Source organism: Culex quinquefasciatus, chromosome 2, assembly GCF_015732765.1.
Source record: "Culex quinquefasciatus strain JHB chromosome 2, VPISU_Cqui_1.0_pri_paternal, whole genome shotgun sequence".
NCBI classification, from domain to species: Eukaryota; Metazoa; Arthropoda; class Insecta; order Diptera; family Culicidae; genus Culex; species Culex quinquefasciatus.
The window spans coordinates 62,626,424-62,650,021 of record NC_051862.1 but is presented as its reverse complement, the minus strand read 5'-3'; the positions used below and the strand labels follow the sequence as shown (position 1 = coordinate 62,650,021).

General features: G+C 37.9%; 2 protein-coding genes across 2 annotated transcripts in view; one reads left to right on the top strand and one right to left on the bottom strand.

Annotated features, from left to right (window-relative positions):
* The window catches only part of LOC6051969 (beta-1,4-glucuronyltransferase 1), a 58,649-nt gene extending 43,915 nt beyond the window's left edge, over positions 1–14,734 (bottom strand). The window contains exons 1-2 of the mRNA XM_038250370.1: positions 13,909–14,734; positions 31–1,037 (exon numbers count right to left, since the gene is read on the bottom strand). Of these exons, the coding sequence (XP_038106298.1) occupies positions 31–1,037; positions 13,909–13,917 (1,016 nt within the window). The 5' untranslated portion in view covers positions 13,918–14,734. The remainder of the gene's footprint in view (positions 1–30; positions 1,038–13,908) is intronic.
* A 6,784-nt stretch (positions 14,735–21,518) lies between these two features.
* Positions 21,519–23,008, top strand: LOC6051970. Its single transcript, XM_001868278.2, has 4 exons — positions 21,519–21,803; positions 21,859–22,560; positions 22,615–22,767; positions 22,827–23,008. The coding sequence occupies exons 1-4, from the start codon at positions 21,519–21,521 to the stop codon at positions 22,878–22,880; spliced, it is 1,194 nt and encodes a 397-aa protein (XP_001868313.2). The 3' UTR covers positions 22,881–23,008.
* The last annotated feature ends 590 nt before the right edge of the window (positions 23,009–23,598 follow it).

The window sequence follows — 23,598 nt, the reverse complement described above, 5'->3', positions numbered from 1 at the left end:
ATAAATTTGAAATGAAAAAAGGGAACTCACCTCGAGAAGTTCGTCGCAAACTGGTTGTAGATGAAAACTTTGTGATGAAAGGGCCGCGCCAGCCCCTTGTTGGCCAGCCGTATCAGATCAGTCTTGTTGCGGGGAAAGCGAACCCGCTCATCCAGCTCGTACGTCGGCACTACGAAGGCCGTCTGCTGAGCTCCATGACCGCCGTGAGGAGCTCGCTGCGTTCTCAAGAACTTGTCCAGATGTTCGGCAAAGTTCACACTCGGGATGATGTCAACGTCCGTGAGGAACACGTACGTGCTTTGGCAACCCTTCCGGGCGACGTTCCGCAGGTGGTTCTGCGGGTACGGATTCTTGATGCGCCACTTGTTGGTGTCCGCCTTGCGCAGCTTGATCAGATCGTTCAGCGTCGCTTCCGGTTTGGCACAGTCGAACTTGGTGAAGTCACCCACGTGGATGCTCTTCAAGTGGGTCGGAGCGCGCTCCTTTGGGAGCGCCAGATGAAAGCTGACCCGTTCGCGGATCGTTTTGAAGCAATTACGCAGATATGACAAGTAGATCTGCAGCAGATACAGCTCGTCATTCCCAGCAGCAAATATCGCTGCCGAAATGGGACCGGACCAGTGGTGCGATACCTGCACCAGCGAATAAATCTTCTCCAGCGAACTCTGCGTCGCCAGACACACGCTGTACCGCTCCGACAGCTCCGGAAAGCGCTCGCCCACCACGGCAAAGTCAAAGAACTTGTACATCCGCCGCGAGTCCCACCGCCCAAGCCTCAAATCAAGCCCCGAAAAGACCGCCTTGTCCGTGTTGTTGGTGAGCGTGTCCGCGAGCACGTACTCCAGACAGGTGGCCGGTGTGAGGATCGGGGCTCGTGGAACCAACGAAACGCTGTCACCGTCGGCACTGGAGCCACCGTACCGGTCACCGGCGCCGTTGCTGCAGTCGCCATTGTGCAGCAGCCGCACCGTCAGGAACACGTTAGACAGGGTCAGCGCGAGCACGCTGGCTATACTCAGGTTCCAGAGGCGGCATGTCTGCAAAAGAGAGGATTACAAATATAAAAAAGAAGTAAGTAAGTGAGTCATTGATTGAATCATCAGCTAGATGAATTCAATGTCCTTCATAGCAATATTAAAAACAAAATATGGTAGGAAAACAATTTTTGAGCATTTCTCCATTATTCAATATTATTTTTTTCAAAAATCTCCTAAAGGCAAAAAAATTAACACCGTAGGCTTATAGTCCTTAACAATTTTAGACCTAATGGTGTTGTAAGCCTAAGCCGTTGCCAAAAGATATTGAAGTTTTAAAAATACCAATTTTTAACAGTTAATTCTCTACCAACTCACACAAAATCGGGAAAAGTTACCCCGACTCCTCTTCGATTTGCGTGAAACTTTGTCATAAGGGGTAACTTTTATCCCTAATCACGAATCCGAGGTCGATCCCTTCAATTTTTGAACATGCAAAAAAGAGGTGTTTTTCAATATTTTGCAGTCTGAAACGGTGATGAGATAGAAATTTGGTGTCAAAGGGACTTTTATGTAAAATTAGACGCCCGATTTGATGGCGTACTCAGAATTTCGAAAAAAAAACGTATTTTTCAACGACAAAAACACTAAAAAAAATTTAAAAATTTAATGTGCTTTTCGAATCTACATTAACCCAGAAGTGTCATCTTTTCATTTTGAACAAAATTTTTCATTTTAAAATTTCATGTTTTTTTTCTAATTTTGCAGGGTTATTTTTTAGAGTGTAAAAATGTTCTACAAAGCTGTAGAGCAGACATTAAAAAAAATTGATATAGAAACATAAGCGGTTTGCTTATAAACATCTCGAGTTATCGTGATTTTACGAAAAAAAAAACTAACTTAATCCACCAATGTGGTTGATGCCTTACTCACTTTTTACCAACAATGGGTAATATGAGTGGTTTGGACACATATTTCAGCTATTTTTTTAGATCCAGAAAAATATGTACACAGATATAACTTAAGAGCGAGTTTTTCACCAATGTGTAACAGGTCGTATCGAGGTGCTCCGATTTGGATGAAACTTTCAGCGTTTGTTTGTCTATACATGAGATTAACTCATGCCAAATATGAGCCCTCTACGACAAAGGGAAGTGGGGTAAAACGGGCTTTGAAGTTTGAGGTCGAAAAAACATTAAAAATCTTAAAATTGATCGCATTTCTGTAAAACTTCATCAATTCCAACTCTCTTAGATGCATTCGAAAGGACTTTTGAAGCCCTTCAAAATGCGCCATAGACATCCAGGATTGGTATGACTTTTTCTCATAGCTTTTGCAAATTACTGTTAAAAATGGATTTCTTTAAAACCTTAATATCTTTTTGCAACAGCCTCCAACACCCATACTTCCATAGGTCAAAAGTTAGGGAATTTCATGGACTATAAGCCTACGGTAATAACTTTTTGGCCAATCGCAGTTTTTCTCATAGTTTTTCGATTTTTCTAGAACAAACATTTTACAACGTTAGTTTTTGCCCTGTAGGCCAAGAAGACGGCACTTATCGGTCTCAATTTTGTCATATTCGGAATCCTCGGACAATTTCAAGTAAGTTAGAACGCGATTTGCGCGAAATCGGCCTCTATTAATCAGGCGTGCGAGCAGTTCGGATGTGCTCCAGCGGAGGGTAGCCAATCGCCCTCGCCATCGTCGGAACCCGGAGGTTCCGAGAGCACCCGCTCTGTCTCGGATTGGTCGGCCTAGGCTTTGTAAGTCGCGTTGCGCATCTGCCTACGTCTAAACGTAAAAGGACCCCAACCCGTCGTCTGGCGCCTCCCCGCGCCATAACCATCAAGGACGACCACCCCCGACCAAATCGGTGGACTCCGGGGCTTGCCGATTAGTCAAGGAGGGAAGACGCCTGCCCGTCGGAGCCAGCAACGCCCGCTGGTCGTCCATCAACCCGGAACCGGCACGAAGCCGTATAATCGAGCCCGAAGGTCGGCGAACGAAGGACCGGACGAACGCAGCCAAGAACAAGCCGCCGCAGCCAGCAAACAACCCCCCCCCCCCCTACGGGACCGTCGCCGCAGAGTCGAGGCTGGAAGCCACTCTGCCGTCCCGAACGTCGCTGGCGCGCGATCATCAGCTGAGTTTGCGCGGTAAGAATAGCCCCTGAACGACCCACACTGACATACCCACACACCATTTTCAACTTCCCAAAGATCCCGCAATAAAGTGCTGTGAAAAAGTTTAAATTCGTGGTTTTCTTGATTGTCCGTCACCTCCCCTGAATCACCTAGTAGCAATGCCGACCCTGGGACTACCCGGTCCGAGTCATGCTCTACGCTGTGCGAAGCCAATAGTTTCAAGGTCTCTCAATCACCTAACTAACGATGGGCAGGATAATGGATCCGGACATCGTTTACATACATTTAAGTGAGATCCGGCTTCAAAAATGTACATAAATAACACTTAAGTTGTCATAACTCGAGACAGGGTTGCCAGATCTTCAATGTTGTGGGCTCGTTGGAAAGGTCTTTTGATTACCTAACCAACGATGGGTCGGATGATGGATCTAGACATCGTTTACATGCATATAAATGAGATCCGGATATATTGCGCATTTTGCACTTTACTAGAGTCTTGCGCAATTATTTTCATCACAGTATTTTTTCATCACAGTGATTTTTCTTCACAGTGATGACGATGATATCCGTTGCTATGGCAGGCTGTTTATTTATTTATTTTTGGAAGTTCAGAAAGCTCGTCCAGCCCAGAGAAAGTGTGTTCCGACTTGTTCCGACTGTGGAATCGCGGTCTTTGGTGCCGGGATGCAGTGGTGTTGCGCCGGCATCTTGGCTTGCGGTGAATCTTTGGAGTCAAATAACGGCTGATGGCTGTTGTTGCTGCATCGAGCAGGATTCCGCTGCCGGATGTCGAGCGGGTGTTGCTGGGCTTCCGCGCGGCTAGGCGTCTTCTCTCAGTGACGGTATCGGCCAACCCAGCACCTGGCTGATCTGGTTGAACCGAGAGGGGAACCTCCTTAACGATGATGGCGCGTTCCGCGCCAGAGGTGAAGATGGTCCACGCCAGAGATGAAGATGGTCCGCCAGAGGTGGAGATGTATGGTGGACGTTTTGTTGCAGGCAATGGCCCCTACGCACTCACAAGCCTGGACCAACCAAAAACCGTGGGTTGCCGAGGTCCTGCGGATTATTGACTTCCGCCGGGGCACTTCCTTTTCTGGGATGCAGAGCGTGACCAGTGCGAAAACAGGACTGACACTGGGACACTTGACTAACCACACAGACGCCTGAATGGCATAAGATTCCGATCTTTGCAATCGGTGATAAAATTCCACTTCTCCCTTCTAATCTTGTCCGGAAGGAAACTCCATCATTTTCCAATCCAACCCATTTTTGATGCAGTTTCGACGCAGCGCTGTCGAGCCTGTCTTAATTGCAGTGGTACGCAAATCCCTTCGCTGCTAGTGTAGTGTGTAGTATTGTAGGTTGAGGAATTATGTTAAAAAGTAAAGGTTCGTTCAAGAACTGTGACCAACGGTTACAAGATTGCCGATATAATTATGGCCTCGAGCTTATTAGAAAAAATAACCCGTAAAAAAACCCAGAAGTGTCAACTACAAGAATCGATCCAAGAACCTTTAACAGACCATCTCAAGACTTAACTGCCACGGCCGCCACAGCTTGGTGACTAGATTGGGGTCAGAAGTCGATGCATTGCACTTGTTTTGTTTTGATGGTGTGATAGAAATTCAGTTTGCCAACTGTGATGAAAATAATCCCGCAGCACTCTACTGAGGTGCAAAGTGCGCAAAGTTGACAGTTCTCAGTCCTGCAAAGCAGTGTGATGAAAAAATCTAGGCCTAGCACGATTGACACAAAACTCTAGAAATTGCTGCAAGGCGCAATATGTGAAAACACATTTTTATGCATAACTTTTGAACTAGTTATCGAAACTTCAAACAATTCAATAGCGATGTATGGGACTCTATACCAAGTCGATTGCAACTGGTTTGATCAAAATCAGTTCAGCCAGTGCTGAGAAAACTCAGTGAGAATGTTGGTCACATACACACACACACACACACACACACACACACACACACACACACAGACATTTGTTTGGTTTTCGATTCTGAGTCGATATGTATACATGAAGGTGGGTCTTTGAGCTTTTAATAAAAAGTTCATTTTCACAGCAGGATTATTATAGCCTTACCTCAGTGAGGAAGGCAAAAGTTTTGAAAAAGTTGATTTTCGTTGATCATGGCCGTTCATCGTTACTCGCGATCGACACGGACGACGAAACAAAGAGAAACGCAAAAAGTAACTTTTTCAAAACTTTTTTTCGTAAAATCGCGATAACTCGTGATGTTTATGAGCAAACCCGTTGTGTTTATATAACTTTTTTTTTTTTGAATTGACTGCTCTACAACTTTGTACAACATTGTTACACTCTAAAAAATTACCCTGCAAAGTTAGAAAAATTACGAAATTTTAAAATGATTTATTTTTTCTAAATGAAAAAATGACCTATCTGGGGTCATTTCCCAAAAAAAAAATACAGTCGAGTAACGGAAAATGGCAGAGTTTTTAAATCTTTTTTAGTGTTTTTTCGATGAAAACTACGCTTTTTCGGAACTCTGAGTACGTCATCAAATCGGGTGTCTAATTTACATTATACATTAGGGTGGGTACGTTTTTCAAAAAGTTCTCGGATCAAGTTTTAGTATGGTTCCCCTTATAGGGCATGCCCATAGGGACTTTCATGCCAAATATCAGCTCATTTGGTTGTAAACTGGCTGCGCGCATCAGGGTTAAAGTTTACATGGGAATTACTATGGGAAATTGGAACTTTTTGTTCAAACGCTCCTACAGGTCTGGGAAAATCACGCGCCAACTTCTGGTATGGTCAGGCTTATGGGGAATGGTCTGGAGAACACTTTTCCCGAAGAGAGCTAATGGATTCGTTGTCCCTAGACCTGGCGCATCGACAAAACATCCGAAGTCTCCGGAATCAACGGTTTTCACTCAAAAAGCATCAACTTTTCCTTAGCCTGCTATGAAAGCTCGATGAAAACCGCGACGCCATACGTCCCCCTTACAAGGGGAACCATACTAAAACTTGACCCGAGAACTTTTTGAAAAACGTACCCACCCTATTATACATAAAAGTCCCTTTGAATTTCTATCTCATCACCGTTTCAGGCTGCAAATTATTGAAAAGCACCTCTTTTTCGCATGTTCAAAAATGGAAGGGGTCGTACCGCCCCTCTTTCACGAGGTATCGAAAAACGAACCTCAAATTCGTGATCAGGGACAAAAGTTACCACTTAGGACAAAGTTTCACGCAAATCGAAGAGGGGTCAGGGCAACTGCTGTGTGAGTTGTTGGAGAATTACCCACCTTCTTTGCAAAATGACATCAATTTTGCCAAAAAAATAAATAAATAAATAAATTTCAAATGGATTTATTTTCCAGAAGATCTTTATAACAGCCGTTCGAGTTCGCCTACAACCCAATCGAATTGCGACCATTATTAGTGTGAGAGCTTTTTTATTGCTGTTCACTTAAATGAGTCTTATTTTTCCTTAGCACTAAGGTCCAACTTCACGTTGGGCTCCATTGGCAACAGATATACTGCACAGCAGTGACTCGGCCTGAAAACGAATGTACGACCGTCCAAAGTGCAGGACAATAATTTAATCAAGAAAACTTTTAGCGGCTTAATTAGGCTTCCACAGTTGAACGGCCGCACAGCATCGGAGAAAGAAGGACAAATCAAGGATCTCTTGGGACACGGGCTGGATTTTACGGAGAAGACACTGCGCAACAACAAGTTCATCAGCGCCATCAAACGAGGCTCTGGGATTTGAGTGTTTTTATTTTTTTGTCGTTTTGTTTGTTCACATTTGATGTGAATGCCCCAAATGTAATTTAATAAGTTTGTCTCCAAATGAAGCACCAATGAAGCGCTCAATTTGAGACAAATGGTAAATTGGCTGAATTAAACTAAATTGGGCTTGTTGGGAGAGCTTTTTTGTGGATTGAGTTGTGGTCAGTTTTGAGTTTAAAATTATGAGAAAATTCATTTATCTTGACAACACTGGTTAATTGCATTTTCACTGCACAGAAGAAGACTCTTAGATTTATGTAACTCTTTTTGCAAGTAATTCTCGTCAACCTTGCTCGATTAAGTCATGCCACACTTTGACTGATGAAGATGTCTTTCCCCAATAAAGTTGTAATCGACACCGGGTTAATCAAAATTCAAGCCGTAACTCAGCCCTGAAACGATGCTGGAGCAGTGGGGAAAAGGCAACAATTTCCCCGCCCGTAAAATTGGCCAGCAAAAGTTTTCGAGGCCAGGCAAACATCACGAACCTGGGAGTCATGACAGAACTGATCATCGCGGGATTATTCTAATGCTTGATGAGACACTGAATTATTCAGGATGTTGGTTGGTTAGCCATGGCCAACAACGGAGGGAGGCACGTGAGAAACGTGGAATCCTTGGTATCTGCGCGGGAACCCGCCGAAGGGATGGAGACCACTTGGCAGATGTTTGTTGTTGTTGTCAACCTTTGGCCGGGCGACGGAGATCCCTGCTGCGTGTTCCGTACGCACTGCGGTGGAGTTAGAAATGGGTCCAGTAGCAGAAACAGCAGAGACAACGCGAGTAATTAGTCGCTTGTTGGGGCTTAGAAGTTTGAGATTGAGCCACAAGAACTACAAAGTAGATTCATACTGTACACATGGTAAGCAAGCAAATTGCTGCATGGAAAAACTTTGGCTTGTTTTCTTTGTTGATGTGGTGAGAATGTTTACACATGTTGATTCCAATTAACAGAAATTGTATTTTTGTTCAGAATAATGCCAATATCGTTAACAAACGTTTATGAAATTGAAAATCACTAACAAAGTGTACAAACCAGTGGTCCCCGCACACCGCGTTCAAACGCGTTCTGTGTTTTCTGTACTCGATCAAACACCAGCACCGCGTGTGCACGCGTACAAGCAAACCTAAACTCGGCCGTGTACAGGCTGTACCCGCACACGAACCTTAAGTTTAAACCGAACCTTGCACCTCGGGTACAAACCCCGTGCAGGCCGACGACGCAGAAAAGAGACAAAAATAGTTCCCTCACGCTCCCTCTGCTGTAAAGTGGTGTTTCATCCTCCGCTGCAGTCACACTACAGTGTTTGCCGCAGAGAGAGTGAGAAGCAGTCATTTTTTCGTCTCCTTATACGCTCTTCGCTCGCACGGCGTTGTACCCGAGGTGTGCACCCCGTGTTTACACCGCGTGTAAACTTGAGTGCGCCGTGCGGGGAGAACTCGAACATGGTAGCCTGGTGTGTTTGAGGTTCATCTGCACTGAAAACTTGTACGGCGTGTACGGAGTGCGTGCGTTTCGGGAAGACTGGTACAAACTTCATTATACGTTTTCAAAATCTTACCATGCAATAACCAAATCTCGGAGCGTATATGGTGGTGTGTCTCAACGCTTCTTCCTCCCCTGTCGATTTAGAACTGTGTTGTTGTATGAACACTCCGTGCTCAAACTCAACTCACTTCAACGAATCATGTATCTGCGATACGACTTTACGCAGTAGGCCTGGCCGCTTTAACGCTTGTGATGTTTCAATGCATTCTAATGCGATGACACACTACAAATGTTAATAAATGACAAGAAGAGTGCTAGGCGTAATCTAACCTAAGGCACTCTCCCGGATTCCTTCGAAATATTCGCTGCGCTGGGGTCAGATTAAATTAGATTAGATTAGATTACGTTTAAAATGCAACATGTCAAAATTACTTGACAATCCAGACCAATCTTCCACCAGGGTTCCGGAACACGGTTCCTGCGGGATCTTTGTGCGTCATATCTTGTCTTTCGTTGATATTTCGTCGCCGTCGTGCTAACTTGTCGTACGTGCATTTTGGGCCAAATTGAGTTAAGAACGCCATTTTGTGCAGCTCTTGACACAGCCTGAAAGTGCGACAATTGGCCAAAGGGATTTCAGGTCAGAACGCGTTTGACGCACGTACAAGTTAGAATACTGTAAACATTTGTAATTATAACTCGGAACTCCAGCAACCAATTTCAACCAAACTTCGGGACAATGCACAGAATAGTCAGCCAAACAAAACGTGTTTTTTTTTATAGTTTGCGTTGCGTGCTCTCGTCTTTGTTTATTCAAGGTCAAACATTAAAACGCGTTTTTCTCGGAACGTCGAAATGGCGGGTGCGACATGATAGCACGACAGCGTCGATTTGGCGATTAGGGAATTATATAAATTCGTCGGAATAGAAGTTCCGGTGAAAATACGGCCATATCTCTGTTCTACGTGATCCACCCAATATGAAATCCCAACCTATCAATTCGCAGGACTTTTTCACACAAAAAATAAAAGTGTTCAAAATCTAAGTGCTAACCCCTAGAATAAAAGATAAGGATGTCAGGAACAATGTTTCCAAAAAATTAAATATCCCAAAAATTGTTTACAACTCACGCGCTGAGCTTTAAAAAAAGTGTTTATTTTTACTGTTTTTTTCTTAGAAAAAAACACATAACATATTTTGACGACAAAAGTCATTCAAATTTGATCGTTTGGTGCTTCAAGTTTTAATATATTGTACCCTGTACCAATTATTGTACCAGTCCATAAAAGCACCCCACTAAATGAGCAAAACAAAAAAAATGGTACCAAAATTAATGCATGCAGCTTGTAGGAAATTTTGTGGAGAACATTTTTCTATTTTTAACATTCAATTTATGCTCTCGCAAAGCCCAGAAATGTGTAATTTAGAGTACCGTCAGTGGGGGTGACATTGGGTCTGGGGGGTGAGATTGGGTCAAGGTGACTTTTTTACGGATTTTACCATTTCTCAGGTTCTTCTCAATGAAAATGAATTCTGTTGAAAGGGTTGTGTAGGGGACATCTTAAGATGACTCCGCTGAAAAAATCTCGTTCCTAGAACAAATCCTGTTATTTTGGCAGCTGTCTAGAGTTGGGGTACGTTTTTGGCCAAAAATGACCTCTCGAAAAATCATTTTTCTAATATTTTTATTAGAATTGCTCGAAAACTACCAAAATGTTTGAAAATCTCCACTTCAAACATTGTAGCGTGTCAATACGATTCCCTCGAACAAGAAACACTGTTGGATGACTTGTTTTTACCATATCGTTGTATTTGAGCATCATTTTAGTTTCATTTGACCCAATGTCACCCCCTCTATGGGGTGAGATTGGGTCAATTTTCAAACTATTTGCATTTAAGGTAGTGTTCATCAAAATCCACCATATTTTGGGAAAATGTTAGTAAACTATCTAAGAACAAATCTACGTTGAAAGATTTTCGATGTTATTTAAATTGTTTTTGTTATTAACAAAATACGAGAGGTGTATCTTTTTTTGACCCATAGTCACCCCCACTGACGGTACAAAAAGAGACGAATTGCAAAATTTTTAGTATATTACCGTTTTAGCATGTAACATTTTAATTGGGTTTTTTTTATATATCTATGAGAAAATCTCATATTTTACATTGTAACGATAAAATCTTTTCAAAAATGACTTAATCAAACCATGACATGTTTAATTTTAAATGCTTTCCTAAGAATCTATTTGTTGATACTTTAGAAAATTTTAAAATATAAATATTTATAATAATAAATAAAATAAGCTAAATTAAATAAAGTAAAGCAATTCCATTCCAACAAAAAAGTTCTCCGATTGGGCTCAAAAATTTTCTGGGGGTTCCTTGGCCAAAATAATTAGAACCATATTTTTTAGTTTGGCCATTAGGGTGACCTACATCGTTCTAAGATGGTTCGAAAAATGGTGATTTACTATTTTTTTTGCAAAAAAAAAACACTTCAAAAAATCATGTATGAAAAAAGGTGCGTTTTTCAATAACGTAAATTTTGGTACCCAAACATGTTTAGGTCATCGCTAAAATTTTAAAGTTTTAGTGAAAAAATTGATTTCTCGATTAAATTTTTAAAAGGTTTTATCTGCATAGGATACTCAAAGGCTGTTTGCAAATTTACAATAGATTTTTTCTCGATTTTGTAACTTCCGTGTTTTTTCGCGTGGCGCGTTGAAAAACTCAGTTTTTATTTAAAAAAAATCATATCTCAGAAACGTACGGTTCGACATCGCCAATTTTTTAATATGTTATGTAAAATTTTCCGGGGAATCCGATAAACATATTTTCAGACATTGGCTCTTTGGTCTCTTTGGGCTCTTTGGACACGGTCAAAACGCCATTTTAAGTTTTTATACGACTTTTTTCAAATACACCATATTCTTGATTTACACAACGGGGGTGTTTAAATCGAGAATCGTTTAAAAACAGAATGTCCATGACTGAGAATCTGACTTAAATCAAGAATCTTTGGAATTTCGTAATTTGTCGGAGAATTTTTTAAATATCAGTTAAATTCAGGTGTCCCACAATTGTGGGAGGCACAATAACATCCCACAATTATGGAACAGGCAATTTTGAGGCAGTGTTTTGCTGCTCTGAATGAAATAGTGTTGAGATGCAGTTTTTTGTTTTAAAAGTACTGTTTTGCCTTTCTTACTAAAGAAAGGTATAGGTTTTACTTTAAGCCAGGACGTCATTTCCATCTTCGTAAATATGTCGATTCAGCATGAATTTTAATCGGAAAAATCGTCAAAAAATCACACTGCATCGATTATCGACGCTTCGTCGCCAAGTCGACAAGTTGTCAAGTTGAGCTTCGAATACTGGCGCGAGAATGCTGGCGCATATATTTGCTGGCTCGACTTATACTCGTTTGTAGTAGCTTGTCTACCGATGTTTCCTACAACATGTAAGATATCGTAGCTTTTCGGTTTCTTTTGCCCTGTTTGTTTTTGAATAACTGTCCTATGTTTATTTAAAAACTTTTGTGACATAGGACATTCATCTTGCTACAATCTATTTGTTTTCCGTGGGCTCCGAAAATCGCCTAAAAGTAGACTCAAGTTTTTCGTGATTTCGTAAGTTTATTTAACAGGGTTCATTGGATTCCAATAGGAGCTTTCTAAGCTTTTCATCGTTTATATCATTTTCAAAGTTTTCAATGCTGGCGACGCCAATGGCTTTCTACCAAAGGTACTCGCGATTGAGTGTGTAGTGGTGCGGTTGTAAAAATAGCTATCTCTGACTCTGTCACATTCGTAGAAGCTGAATGGCTATCATCCCTGCACCGTGCGGCACACGCGGGTCACTTATACCTCGGGTTTTCTTTGCGCCTACCGCGGTGTGCGTTGTCACTGGCGCATGTGAAGCTTGCTATGCTCGCGTTTGTCATAAACGCTTGTTTGATTAAGAATATGTACGATTAAAAATATTCTTTTGGTGAAAATGGCGTTTTTTGTTTCTTTTGGAAATCATATCATTTATAATACTTTGCTTTCATCATAAGACTTTCTTCTTCTTCTAAACAAAGTCAATGTTATGAATTGAAAGAAGTACCATCGTTATATTCTTTAGTAAGAAAGGCTCTATCTCACCCCAGGTGGGATTAAATCGGGTTTTTACTAATGATATAGCACGAGAATGTCCAAATGAAGGTCCTAAAAATAGTAGGGTCGACAGAAAAGATGCATTTGCCATGCTATTGACAAATTATCACAAAAGTGTTCCGAATTTGTGGATGTTCCGAATATGTGGGATGACTGTACTCTCTGTAAAATAATTTACAACACCGTTTAACTATTTTTTCAATCAGGTTGTTGCAAGATTTGGTCCATAAGTTTGACAGTTTTGGAATAAGAAGACAAATTTTCTCAGAATGCCGTATTTTATTCGAAAATGCTCATATCATATTTTGCAAAGTGGATACCATACGAAGCAAAATTTTGTATTCATTTTCACTTTTTAAATGTTTGTTTTTGTAAAAATACTTAAATTTTTACAAAATATCGTATTTATCAAAAATACTGAAATTTGCATAATTTGCAATAAGGGTATCAAACGAAGCCTAATTTTGTATACATTTTAAACAAAAGAAAAAACTAAGGATGTACAGCAACCAAGTAAGTTGTTGTTTTCTAATTCCAAAATAGTCGAACTTACGGACCCAATCCAACAAAAATATGATAGTAAAAATAGGCAAACTTTGTTGTAAATTATTTTGTAGACAGACTTTAGGGGATGTTTTCAAAACACAAAGACTGTTGCAAAAATCTTAGGACAAAAATCTGGTTGATGTGCACCGATAATCTTAATATTTCAAGGGTACCGTGATAAGATCCAGCAAACTACCCAATTGTTAAGCTGTAGAGTGACGTCCATTATTAATTTGCAGTTGAGCTGCCAATGGATGTCAGAAGCCTTGGTTAAGTTGTGTTCCTTGAATTCTTTGCTTCATATAAAAACTAAACTTAATCATTTCTTTAGAAAAGCATGTCCAACGTTGGATTTACAATTCTCAGTCCATCTTGAATGATTTCATTTGGAACAAACATGCGGTTTTAAAACCCTCCCTTCTACTGCACGACAATTACCTTGGATAGTGATTGCGCAACCATTTCTATTATTACATAGTTAGTTACAATTGCTGCAGGACTGACTTCTTGTGCACCATCTTTACTGTGGTAGGTATTATTTCACTCACACCAGTTGATGTAAATCGTTGAAATGACGTAAGGAGAAAGGATGTGGGGCATAATTTAAAGGCAGTTATGACTCCCAACCAAGTCAGCGGTCAGTTTGCTGGTCAACGCAAATGATGATTAATGTTACGCAAGTGAGTCGTTACCACATACGTCATTCCCCCGTTTTCCGTAATGGCATTCCAATGGACTGGTCGCTTTTTTTTGTTGCTATTTAAAAGAAAACTCAATCATGGTCCACTGTTGTGCTTTCGACTCTTTGTTTACACTCACTCACCTGAAACATTGATGACTCTTTAATGATGATTAGTTCCACCGTGGAGGATCCAATTTCATCCTCCAGTTTCGCCGCGGTCCTCAAAGTGTCACACGCACTTTTGCTTGTTTCGAAAACGATTTAATTGTGGCAAAAAGCACGATGACGCCTCGTCGACGGAACCAATGCTGATGTCATAGTTCGGCCCGGTTCATGTCCAACCCCGAAGTCGATATGCCTCTCTTTATGAATAATGGCTCACTTTCATTAACAATTCAACGCCGTAATTTTGCCTTCGAACGAGGTTGCATATTTGCAGTCGAAGCACGATTCATAAACACTGCCGAGCAGAACTGAACGGCCTTTGGCAGGAGCTTCGAAGGAACATCCCGACGAAAGAAGACAGAACAAAAAATCAATTTATCGATTAGTTTTGGGACATCCAAATCTTCCCCTCGGATGACACGGTCGCGTGCAGTTGCAATTATACAAATATTTTGTTGCACAAATAAAACGCCCAAGGACGCTTGACAGAATCACCAGGTCCAAGGTTGAGCCCTTTTTCCCCGCTCAGGCCTGTCCTTTTTCATGCACTGCCAAATCCCATAAAGGGACAAACCCCGAAGCTGAGTCGTCGAGATTTTCACTTTCACCCAACTCAAAAGAACTTTCCTTCGCTAATTTCCCTTGCAAACTGCACTTTTCACTTTTATGCACACACGAGCCACACGTGTCCTGATCGAAAGTCCTCAGAAATTGACGCCCCGGACGACCAGGTCTGCAAGTTCCGAAAACGCAAATATTTTCACTTCCACGGACACGCGAACAAAAACAGAGAATCTGGGTGGAAAAGTCCTCACGGTGACAGCTCGAGCGAGGGGTTCGTTCCAGCCCTGCGAAAGTTCCCATTTTTCCGATGCAAACAAGGGAAAATCGGCGTTTGACAGATGTCGGACGCATGCGCAGTGACTTTGTTGGGGAAATTATTCCACCCCCTTTAGCGGCTATCACGGAGGGTGGTGCCGATGTAAACAATAATATACGCGAAGGAATGCACGTGGGAACACGTGGCGAGAGTTGCAGGTGATGTTGTTGGGGGTGGATGGTTTGTAAAAAGTACCCATCAGGTGGTTTTGGGTGAATTGAGGTTACACGATTAAGTTTGGTTGTATGGGGGTGGTGTTTTGTATTTTTGTATTTTTGTATTTTTGTATTTTTGTATTTTTGTATTTTTGTATTTTTGTATTTTTGTATTTTTGTATTTTTGTATTTTTGTATTTTTGTATTTTTGTATTTTTGTATTTTTGTATTTTTGTATTTTTGTATTTTTGTATTTTTGTATTTTTGTATTTTTGTATTTTTGTATTTTGTATTTTTGTATTTTTGTATTTTGTATTTTTGTATTTTTGTATTTTTGTATTTTTGTATTTTTGTATTTTTGTATTTTTGTATTTTTGTATTTTTGTATTTTTGTATTTTTGTATTTTTGTATTTTTGTATTTTTGTATTTTTGTATTTTTGTATTTTTGTATTTTTGTATTTTTGTATTTTTGTATTTTTGTATTTTGTATTTTTGTATTTTGTATTTTTGTATTTTTGTATTTTGTATTTTTGTATTTTTGTATTTTTGTATTTTTGTATTTTTGTATTTTTGTATTTTTGTATTTTTGTATTTTTGTATTTTGTATTTTGTATTTTTGTATTTTTGTATTTTGTATTTTTGTATTTTGTATTTTGTATTTTTGTATTTTTGTATTTTGTATTTTTGTATTTTGTATTTTTGTATTTTGTATTTTGTATTTTTGTATTTTTGTATTTTTGTATTTTTGTATTTTTGTATTTTTGTATTTTTGTATTTTGTATTTTTGTATTTTTGTATTTTGTATTTTTGTATTTTGTATTTTTGTATTTTTGTATTTTTTTTGTATTTTGTATTTTTGTATTTTTGTATTTTTGTATTTTTGTATTTTTGTATTTTTGTATTTTTGTATTTTGTATTTTTGTATTTTTGTATTTTTGTATTTTTGTATTTTGTATTTTTGTATTTTTGTATTTTTGTATTTTTGTATTTTGTATTTTTGTATTTTGTATTTTTGTATTTTTGTATTTTGTATTTTGTATTTTTGTATTTTGTATTTTTGTATTTTGTATTTTTGTATTTTTGTATTTTTGTATTTTGTATTTTTGTATTTTGTATTTTTGTATTTTTGTATTTTTGTATTTTTGTATTTTGTATTTTTGTATTTTTGTATTTTTGTATTTTTGTATTTTGTATTTTTGTATTTTTGTATTTTTGTATTTTTGTATTTTTGTATTTTGTATTTTTGTATTTTTGTATTTTTGTATTTTTGTATTTTTGTATTTTGTATTTTTGTATTTTTGTATTTTTGTATTTTTGTATTTTTGTATTTTTTTGTTTTTGTATTTTGTATTTTTGTATTTTTGTATTTTTGTTTTTGTATTTTTGTATTTTTGTATTTTGTATTTTTGTATTTTTGTATTTTTGTATTTTTGTATTTTGTATTTTTGTATTTTTGTATTTTTGTATTTTTGTATTTTTGTATTTTTGTATTTTTGTATTTTTGTATTTTTGTATTTTTGTATTTTTGTATTTTTGTATTTTTGTATTTTTGTATTTTTGTATTTTTGTATTTTTGTATTTTTGTATTTTTGTATTTTTGTATTTTTGTATTTTTGTATTTTTGTATTTTTGTATTTTTGTATTTTTGTATTTTTGTATTTTTGTATTTTTGTACTTTTGTATTTTTTTTTAATCATTTTTTAATTTGATTTACCAGTTTAATGAAAGGACTGAAATTGTCAAAATCAAGCTTATTCTAGATTTTTTTTGTTAGTTAAAGCTAATAAAAAATGCTTTTATATTTAGAACTTTCGCGATAAATTCCCTCCATGCATCGTTCAATATAAAACCATTACTCTGAAATTTGTAAACATTCACTCTGCAATCCTTGCCCAGCTTTAATTCTGGTTCAGTAAACACGACAAATTAAAAAATAAAAATACCCACGGTCCAGCTTCCAATCCGTTTGCTCAATTAGATTTTTTTAACGGAAACGGCAAACTAAACCAGTGCAAATCATTAGTGAGCATTTTAACGGTTCACTTCTCCAGCTAACAATAGTATGTTGCCTCGTTCCTTCCACTTTCACAATTTGCAGTGCAATATTATTGGAAGTAGTTTTAATCACAGCTATAATCCCAATCCGATTAGTTTGTACGATTTTTTTCCTCCATTTTAGCAATTTCGTTCCACTTCGAAGCGTTTCAAGAGAAACGAGTGCATTTTTTATTTTAGCTTTACTTGCAACTTGTTGAAGCAAAATCTAATCATGATTTTGAGAATGAATTATAGAAACAGGGATTTTTGTAAAGAGCTTATTTTTAAGTACCATTTTTATTTAGCTTATTATGCTTTTATGTTCTTTTTTCAGTTTCCAGTTTTAATTTTGTCGTTACACCTTCTCACTTCCGTTGAAGTGTGTGGGCGTGTGCCCACTCTGGTATAAAATTATAATTAATCGTTTAATGTTTGCCACGATGTTTCCAGCCACTTCCTTCCTCGTTCAACCCTCGATTCCCGGAACCATGTATTTTTAATTGATTTCGCCCGTGCCCTGAACCACGGGTTCCACTTTTCCGACGCAGCTTTTTTGCACTTTTGCACCAGCGAGTTATTAAAAAAAATATGTGCACTCGTGTTTGAAGGGTAGCTGCACTTGAACATGTCATTATTTGTAATAATTTATTGTTGAATGCTGCGAACCGTGAGATGTTTTCACAAGCGTGGAATGGTTTCTGGGCGAAAAAAAGTGAGCAATTTACGGATTTTGCCGGGAACGTTTCATGGAACGAAGTAATCCGGCGAATATCCCCATAATGTGAGTGTGTATTTTTTTAATTTTAAAAGTGTGGGAAAAAGCTTTCGTTTGCAGCAGCAGTAATTGCGAAAATTAATTGCAAATTGTTGGAAACGGTGTGTCGCACATGGAAACGTTGAAAAACACAAAGAATGCTTCTTAAGCTGTATTTTACATGCAACTAAATTCAATTACTTTACAATGTTTTATACATTAATGCATTATATTTGAAGAAGCAGTCTAACTCAATTTCCAACAAACAATTAAAGGTAACTCCCATAAAGATGTCAAACCCCTTCCATTTACAACCAATTAATTTATGAAGACGTATCACTGTCATGTGGTATTTAAATTGAAATTAGTCAAATTAATGCCATCGTACTGCGTGAAGCTGCTGGCTAGCTGGTGGCACTACTCCCCGAAGGAGGATTTGATTATTGTGTCCGACATGATTGAAACCGTGTACCACTGCCATCGACATCGCCTTCCTGCTGATTAATTGCAAATTAAAGGCACCGTTTGATCGTTTGTTAGCACGGCCTTGTGTGTAATTGGCCAATGTGATGAATTTGATTATAGCTTGACTGATGTTAGGGGGGCATTTATCCTGAAGTCAATGGATGTTAGAGTAGTTCAAATATGAATTTTTATTCTTAAATAACAGGTATCAATTCGTTCATCAAAAAATATAATAGGTCAAAAAATGGGATGTCTCATTTTTTGACCTATTACTCATAATCCAGAGGTCGTCAGTTCACATACCGGGGTGGATGGAAGCTAGGTGTAAAGAGGTTTGCAATTGCCTCAACAATCAAGCCTTCGGACACCTAGTTTAGAGTGGGAATCTCGCAATCGAGAACGCCAGGGCAATGCTGTAGAGCGAATAATTTGATTTGATTTTACTTTCAAAACGTATCTCGTTTTTTCATACGGACCAAAATTCACCAAAATTTTGAGCCGTTTGGTCAAAGCAGTGTTGAGATATCGTGGCACCCGCTGTTTGAAACTGCTAACTTCAATAAGCTATTTCTCGGCAATGATACATCCAAATGTCTTCAAATTAATGTATATCTCAATGCCCTGTAAATAGATATAAACAATGTTAAAGGGAGCACACAAACCAACCACATTTTTGCCGATTTTCATGTATGTATACCCTTAAATCTTTTTTACTTTTTTTTTTTGCTTATTTTGACAAAATAAGTTAAAGAAACTTCAAAAATAAAAAAAAAAAACAAAATAGGGAGATATATTGTTCTCGCTCCATACATTTTTTTTTTTCATGGACAATTGTATGAATGTTCCCGTACAGTTTTGCTTCTATCAAAAATATTCATTTCAAGAATGTATTCTGAATAGTTTACAATTAATGATAATATTTCAGTCAATATTTATTGTTTACCCCTGATTTTTAGGGTGAATTTGAAGGGGTGAGACAAAAAATTGAAATCAAATTTGCAATGGTCTTATATTGATGGTCTCAAAAGATAAGTCAATAGCTTAACTTTTGTTACACGCAGATTTTTACAGATTTCATTTCAGTAATATGACGTGCATTTATAGGCAATAATACACGTGTTATACACATGTTTGAAACTTCTACGAAGTAGAAAATGTGGTTTTCGAATGTTTTTTTTTGCGATAAAAATAATATAAGCATGAGCAGTTCTCTACGAAAGCGTCCAATTTCAACATTTTTTTTGTATTTTTTTATTTGGCTCAAACTTTGTCTGGGCCTTAAGGGGGGGGGGATTCCCTTTGACCAAAAAAAACATTTTTTGTCATTGGTTGATCAATACAAGTCTTCATACAATTTTGGCAGCTGTAACTTTCAAAGGAATTTTCTGATAGATTTGGAGTCTTCGGCAAAGGATTTTTCAGAAAAAATAGAAGCACGGATTTTTTTTTTGCCAGTTTCTAAATTTATTTTTTTTGCTCAAAAATCAACTTCTTAAAATCGGATTAGTGCGATTACCACGGGGACGCGCAGTCACATTTCTTTTCTGTGATTAATATAAATATAATAAGGTGGAGGTATTTTATTGAATGATCATTATATGGCATAATTTTACTTAATTGATTATATATATTTTACACTAAACACATCATAAAAACACTTATGAAACTGTTAACTGGAGTGTTTGGTGCAGTATGTCCACGCATCCTTCTTCTTCTGTAGATTCTGTGAAATGTGATCCGTTCTCAGAATCCTCTCTGTGGTTAACACAACGCAGTAGGGCTGGCCGCTTTAATTTTTGCTATACATTTTCAGATGTACCGCAATTCCGTAGTAACAGTTCAATAGGGTGAATCGGCGATTTTAAACAACCAGTCTATCCCTTTTGCTCATGTGACAGTTCACGTCAAGTAAGAGGGGTATAGACTGCTTGTTTGCAATGGAAGACTCGCCTTATTGAACTGTTACAACGGAATTATTAATAATGACAAAAAAAGTGCTAATCACAAGACTTTCCAGCATGCTTTCATCGGACTGGCTGCGTTTGTGTTAGATAAGATTAGATTAAACAAAAACTCAATTTCTCAAAATAGGTATTTTTAAATTTTAAGAATTTTTTTAATATGTTTTAGGGGACAATAAACTGCAACTTTTGGGCCATAGAGAAGTATGAACAAACATTTTGCCGTAAGGTTCTGATTTTTGAATAAAAATTAAGAGTTTTTTTTTTGGGAAAATGTGAAATTTTAATCAAAAAAAAACTTTAACTTCAGCTTTTAATGCAAAATCAAATTTGCAATCAAAAAGTATCTTACAGATTTTTTGAAAATTCCAATCCTAACCTTTTTAATGCTTCCACCTGAATTGCTCTACAAGCGGAATACGGTTTATTCGGTTATTTTTAGCATCTGTGGAAATTTTGAGCGAAATTGGTTGAGATCAACCCATTGATACCCGATCCTAAAGCTGGTGAAAAAAATGTTTCTCGTACAAAAATGACTTTTTTAAAGCGCTAATAACTTTTCAGTATCGAGTTTTACAGCTTTGGTAAGTTGTACGAAGTTGTAGATCATTAAATTTTCAATAAAATCTCACTTTTGGGAATATTTGGATGGAAGTAGCGCACCGTGCAGATCAAACCGTAAGAAACTTGGATTTCCCATACATTTTTTCATTTTTTTCATACAAACATCACCTTCGAGTGAGTATCAATGGGAAAATGTTGATCAATTTTGTTCATATTTGTCCTTAAGTACTAAAATAGCTCAAGGAACAATATTCAGCTTGTGGAGCGAGGTTTTGAAAAAAAAGTCCCATATTCTGGGCACCCTATTGTTCAGTCATTTTTTTGTTGTTGCTTGTGTTCCTGCTACATGCTCAAACTGTAACATTTCCCATGACCAGTTCTGTAAGTGTGAGCATTAAATCACGAAACTACCTCAATTATCTGCATTTTTAGCTTCTTTCCATTATCCTCAATCAAACTAATTGCTGTAAAGTATATTCTGGATTGGATTTAATGATCTGTGAAACCAGCAAGTGCGATTTTACGCGATTGCTTGATTGATTTGGTACGCTAATTACTCTGATGATTCGATTGATTCAACTAGCAGTTCATTTGCTCTGGTCGAGGTTTTCCAGTTCAATAGAAACAAAGTAATGTAAAGTTTCAAGGTCAGGATATTTCAATTCATGCAAGCATGAATTTTTAAATGATCGTAAAGGGCACTGTAATCTTCAACTTATATAAGTTAGCGAATATTATTTCAAGCTCAATCTGAATCTAAACATTCGCAATGAAGTTCCTGCAAAGCTTGCAACGTTTTCGAATGTTCCGAGTGGAAGTCAAAAATAATCCAGGACAATTTTATCGTGATGCAATCGCCGAAATCGAGTGGTTTAACGCGAAGGCAGGCTTGAACATGTTCAACCGATCAGTAAACCTTTTGAATTTAAACTTTTGTTGGATGATGTTAATGCTGGTGAGCAATATCTACTGTGCACCGGAAACAGTCGTGTTTTACCGAGACGATATCGACAAGGTGCTGATGGGTGTTGTGACATTGGGATTCCTTTTTCAAGTAAGACGAACAAATGTTGTGTTTTGTTTGTTTGAGAAATAACCATTTTTTTCAGATGACATCAAAAACGTACACTTTCGTTATTGTTCGGAAGAAAGTGGTTGAAATTCACGAGATGAACGTGGAGTACTTTGACTCGATGTTGTTCAACGACATGGACGTGCAGGATTCTCTCGTGGAAAATGCCATGCTGACCAGATTCATAATCCAAATGACTTCTAGAATTTTCCCTAGCTTGTCGATGACACTCATGTTTGTGCCTCTTTTTTACAGCCTGATAACTTCAAATCTTCTACTACCATACGGGTTTGAAATCACGCACTCTGACACGTGGCTCGTTTATGCCATCAACTGGGCATATCAGGCTAGTTGTTCCTTCTACGTTGTGGTGATTACAGTTACAACCGAGTCCACATTTGTGCTGTTTCTATTAACTGCTTGTGGACAAATCGACACACTCATCACGTTAATCAATCAATTAAACTCAAAAATCAACTCCGAGGAGTCGGAAGAGGGAATCGCACTCCAGTTGAAGAAAATTGTTAAGCTGCATCAACACCACAAGTTGTACATCAAAAAAGTAAAAGATCTTTTCAAGTTTTACTTTCTCATCGCAATTGCTTCACTGTGTTCGGTTATGACAATGTCGATGGCTGCTGTCGTGCTGGTTAAATGGTATCTAGGCGTCATCATGTTTTGGTTTACATCCTGCCAAATACTGTTCGGGTGTGTTCTTGGCACTCACTGGCAAATAAAGGTAAGATTATTTTTTCTATTTCCTAAATTTTTAATAATATTTAATCAATCACAGAATGAACAGCTGTTGGTGAAAATTGCTTCATTTGATTGGTACAAATTATCGACGAAAAATAAGAAAATGATTCTGATGTTTCTGAAAGCTTCTCAAACGTACACTGATCTTTCGGCGATACTTTTGCCCCTGAATATTGGAAGTTACGTACAGGTAAGGATTAAAATTTCCAAAAAAGACAATTGACTGAATTTTTTTTTTTTGATCAACAGATTCACAAGAAAGTGTATTCGATGTTTATGCTACTGGTCAATGTTAAAGAATAAGATCTGCACGCAATGTAAAAAAATAAATAAATTTGAAATATCATTTAGAAATGACCAAAATTATATAAAATCAAAAGTGAGATGCGATAATCAACTACACAACCAAAAGTTGCCTTTACAAGTTTGAAACAAACTAGTTGCTTTAAACTCACTTCATTTAAATTCTAATGATTATTGGAGGATTTCTAAAAATATATGGTATCCCTTAATGAAGAATAAAGAATCCAAACGAACAAAAAAAGGTTTCAGTGCAATTTTTGTAGGATCGTAAGGCCAATCTTGCTTCACCCAATCATCAATCAATTATAATCAACAAGCCTTACCCGACAAACTTCGTTCTGCCTTTTTTCGTTTGTTGACGTTTTTAACTTTTTTGCTTATTCAGCCTCCTGTGATCAAAATTTGATTTTACCTAACTTTTCCCATACAATCTGCAGATTTTCCGGAATCGGTTCCGGAGTGGCCAAAGTTGTAACTTTTTAGCGTAAGAACCTTCCTTGGACTTATACGAACCCAACGCAACAAAGAGCAACTCGATCCGACGCTCCGTATTGAACTGATTCGCGTTCGAACAAAACCGTCGAATTTTTTTATATATATAGATTAGGATGTAACAAAAATGACTTTTTGGCGGGCATTCAGGGGTTTGTTCCGGTGGGCATACTGAGCCCAAATCCCAAATATGAGCTTGATTGGACGTAACAGGAGCTGGCGCTCC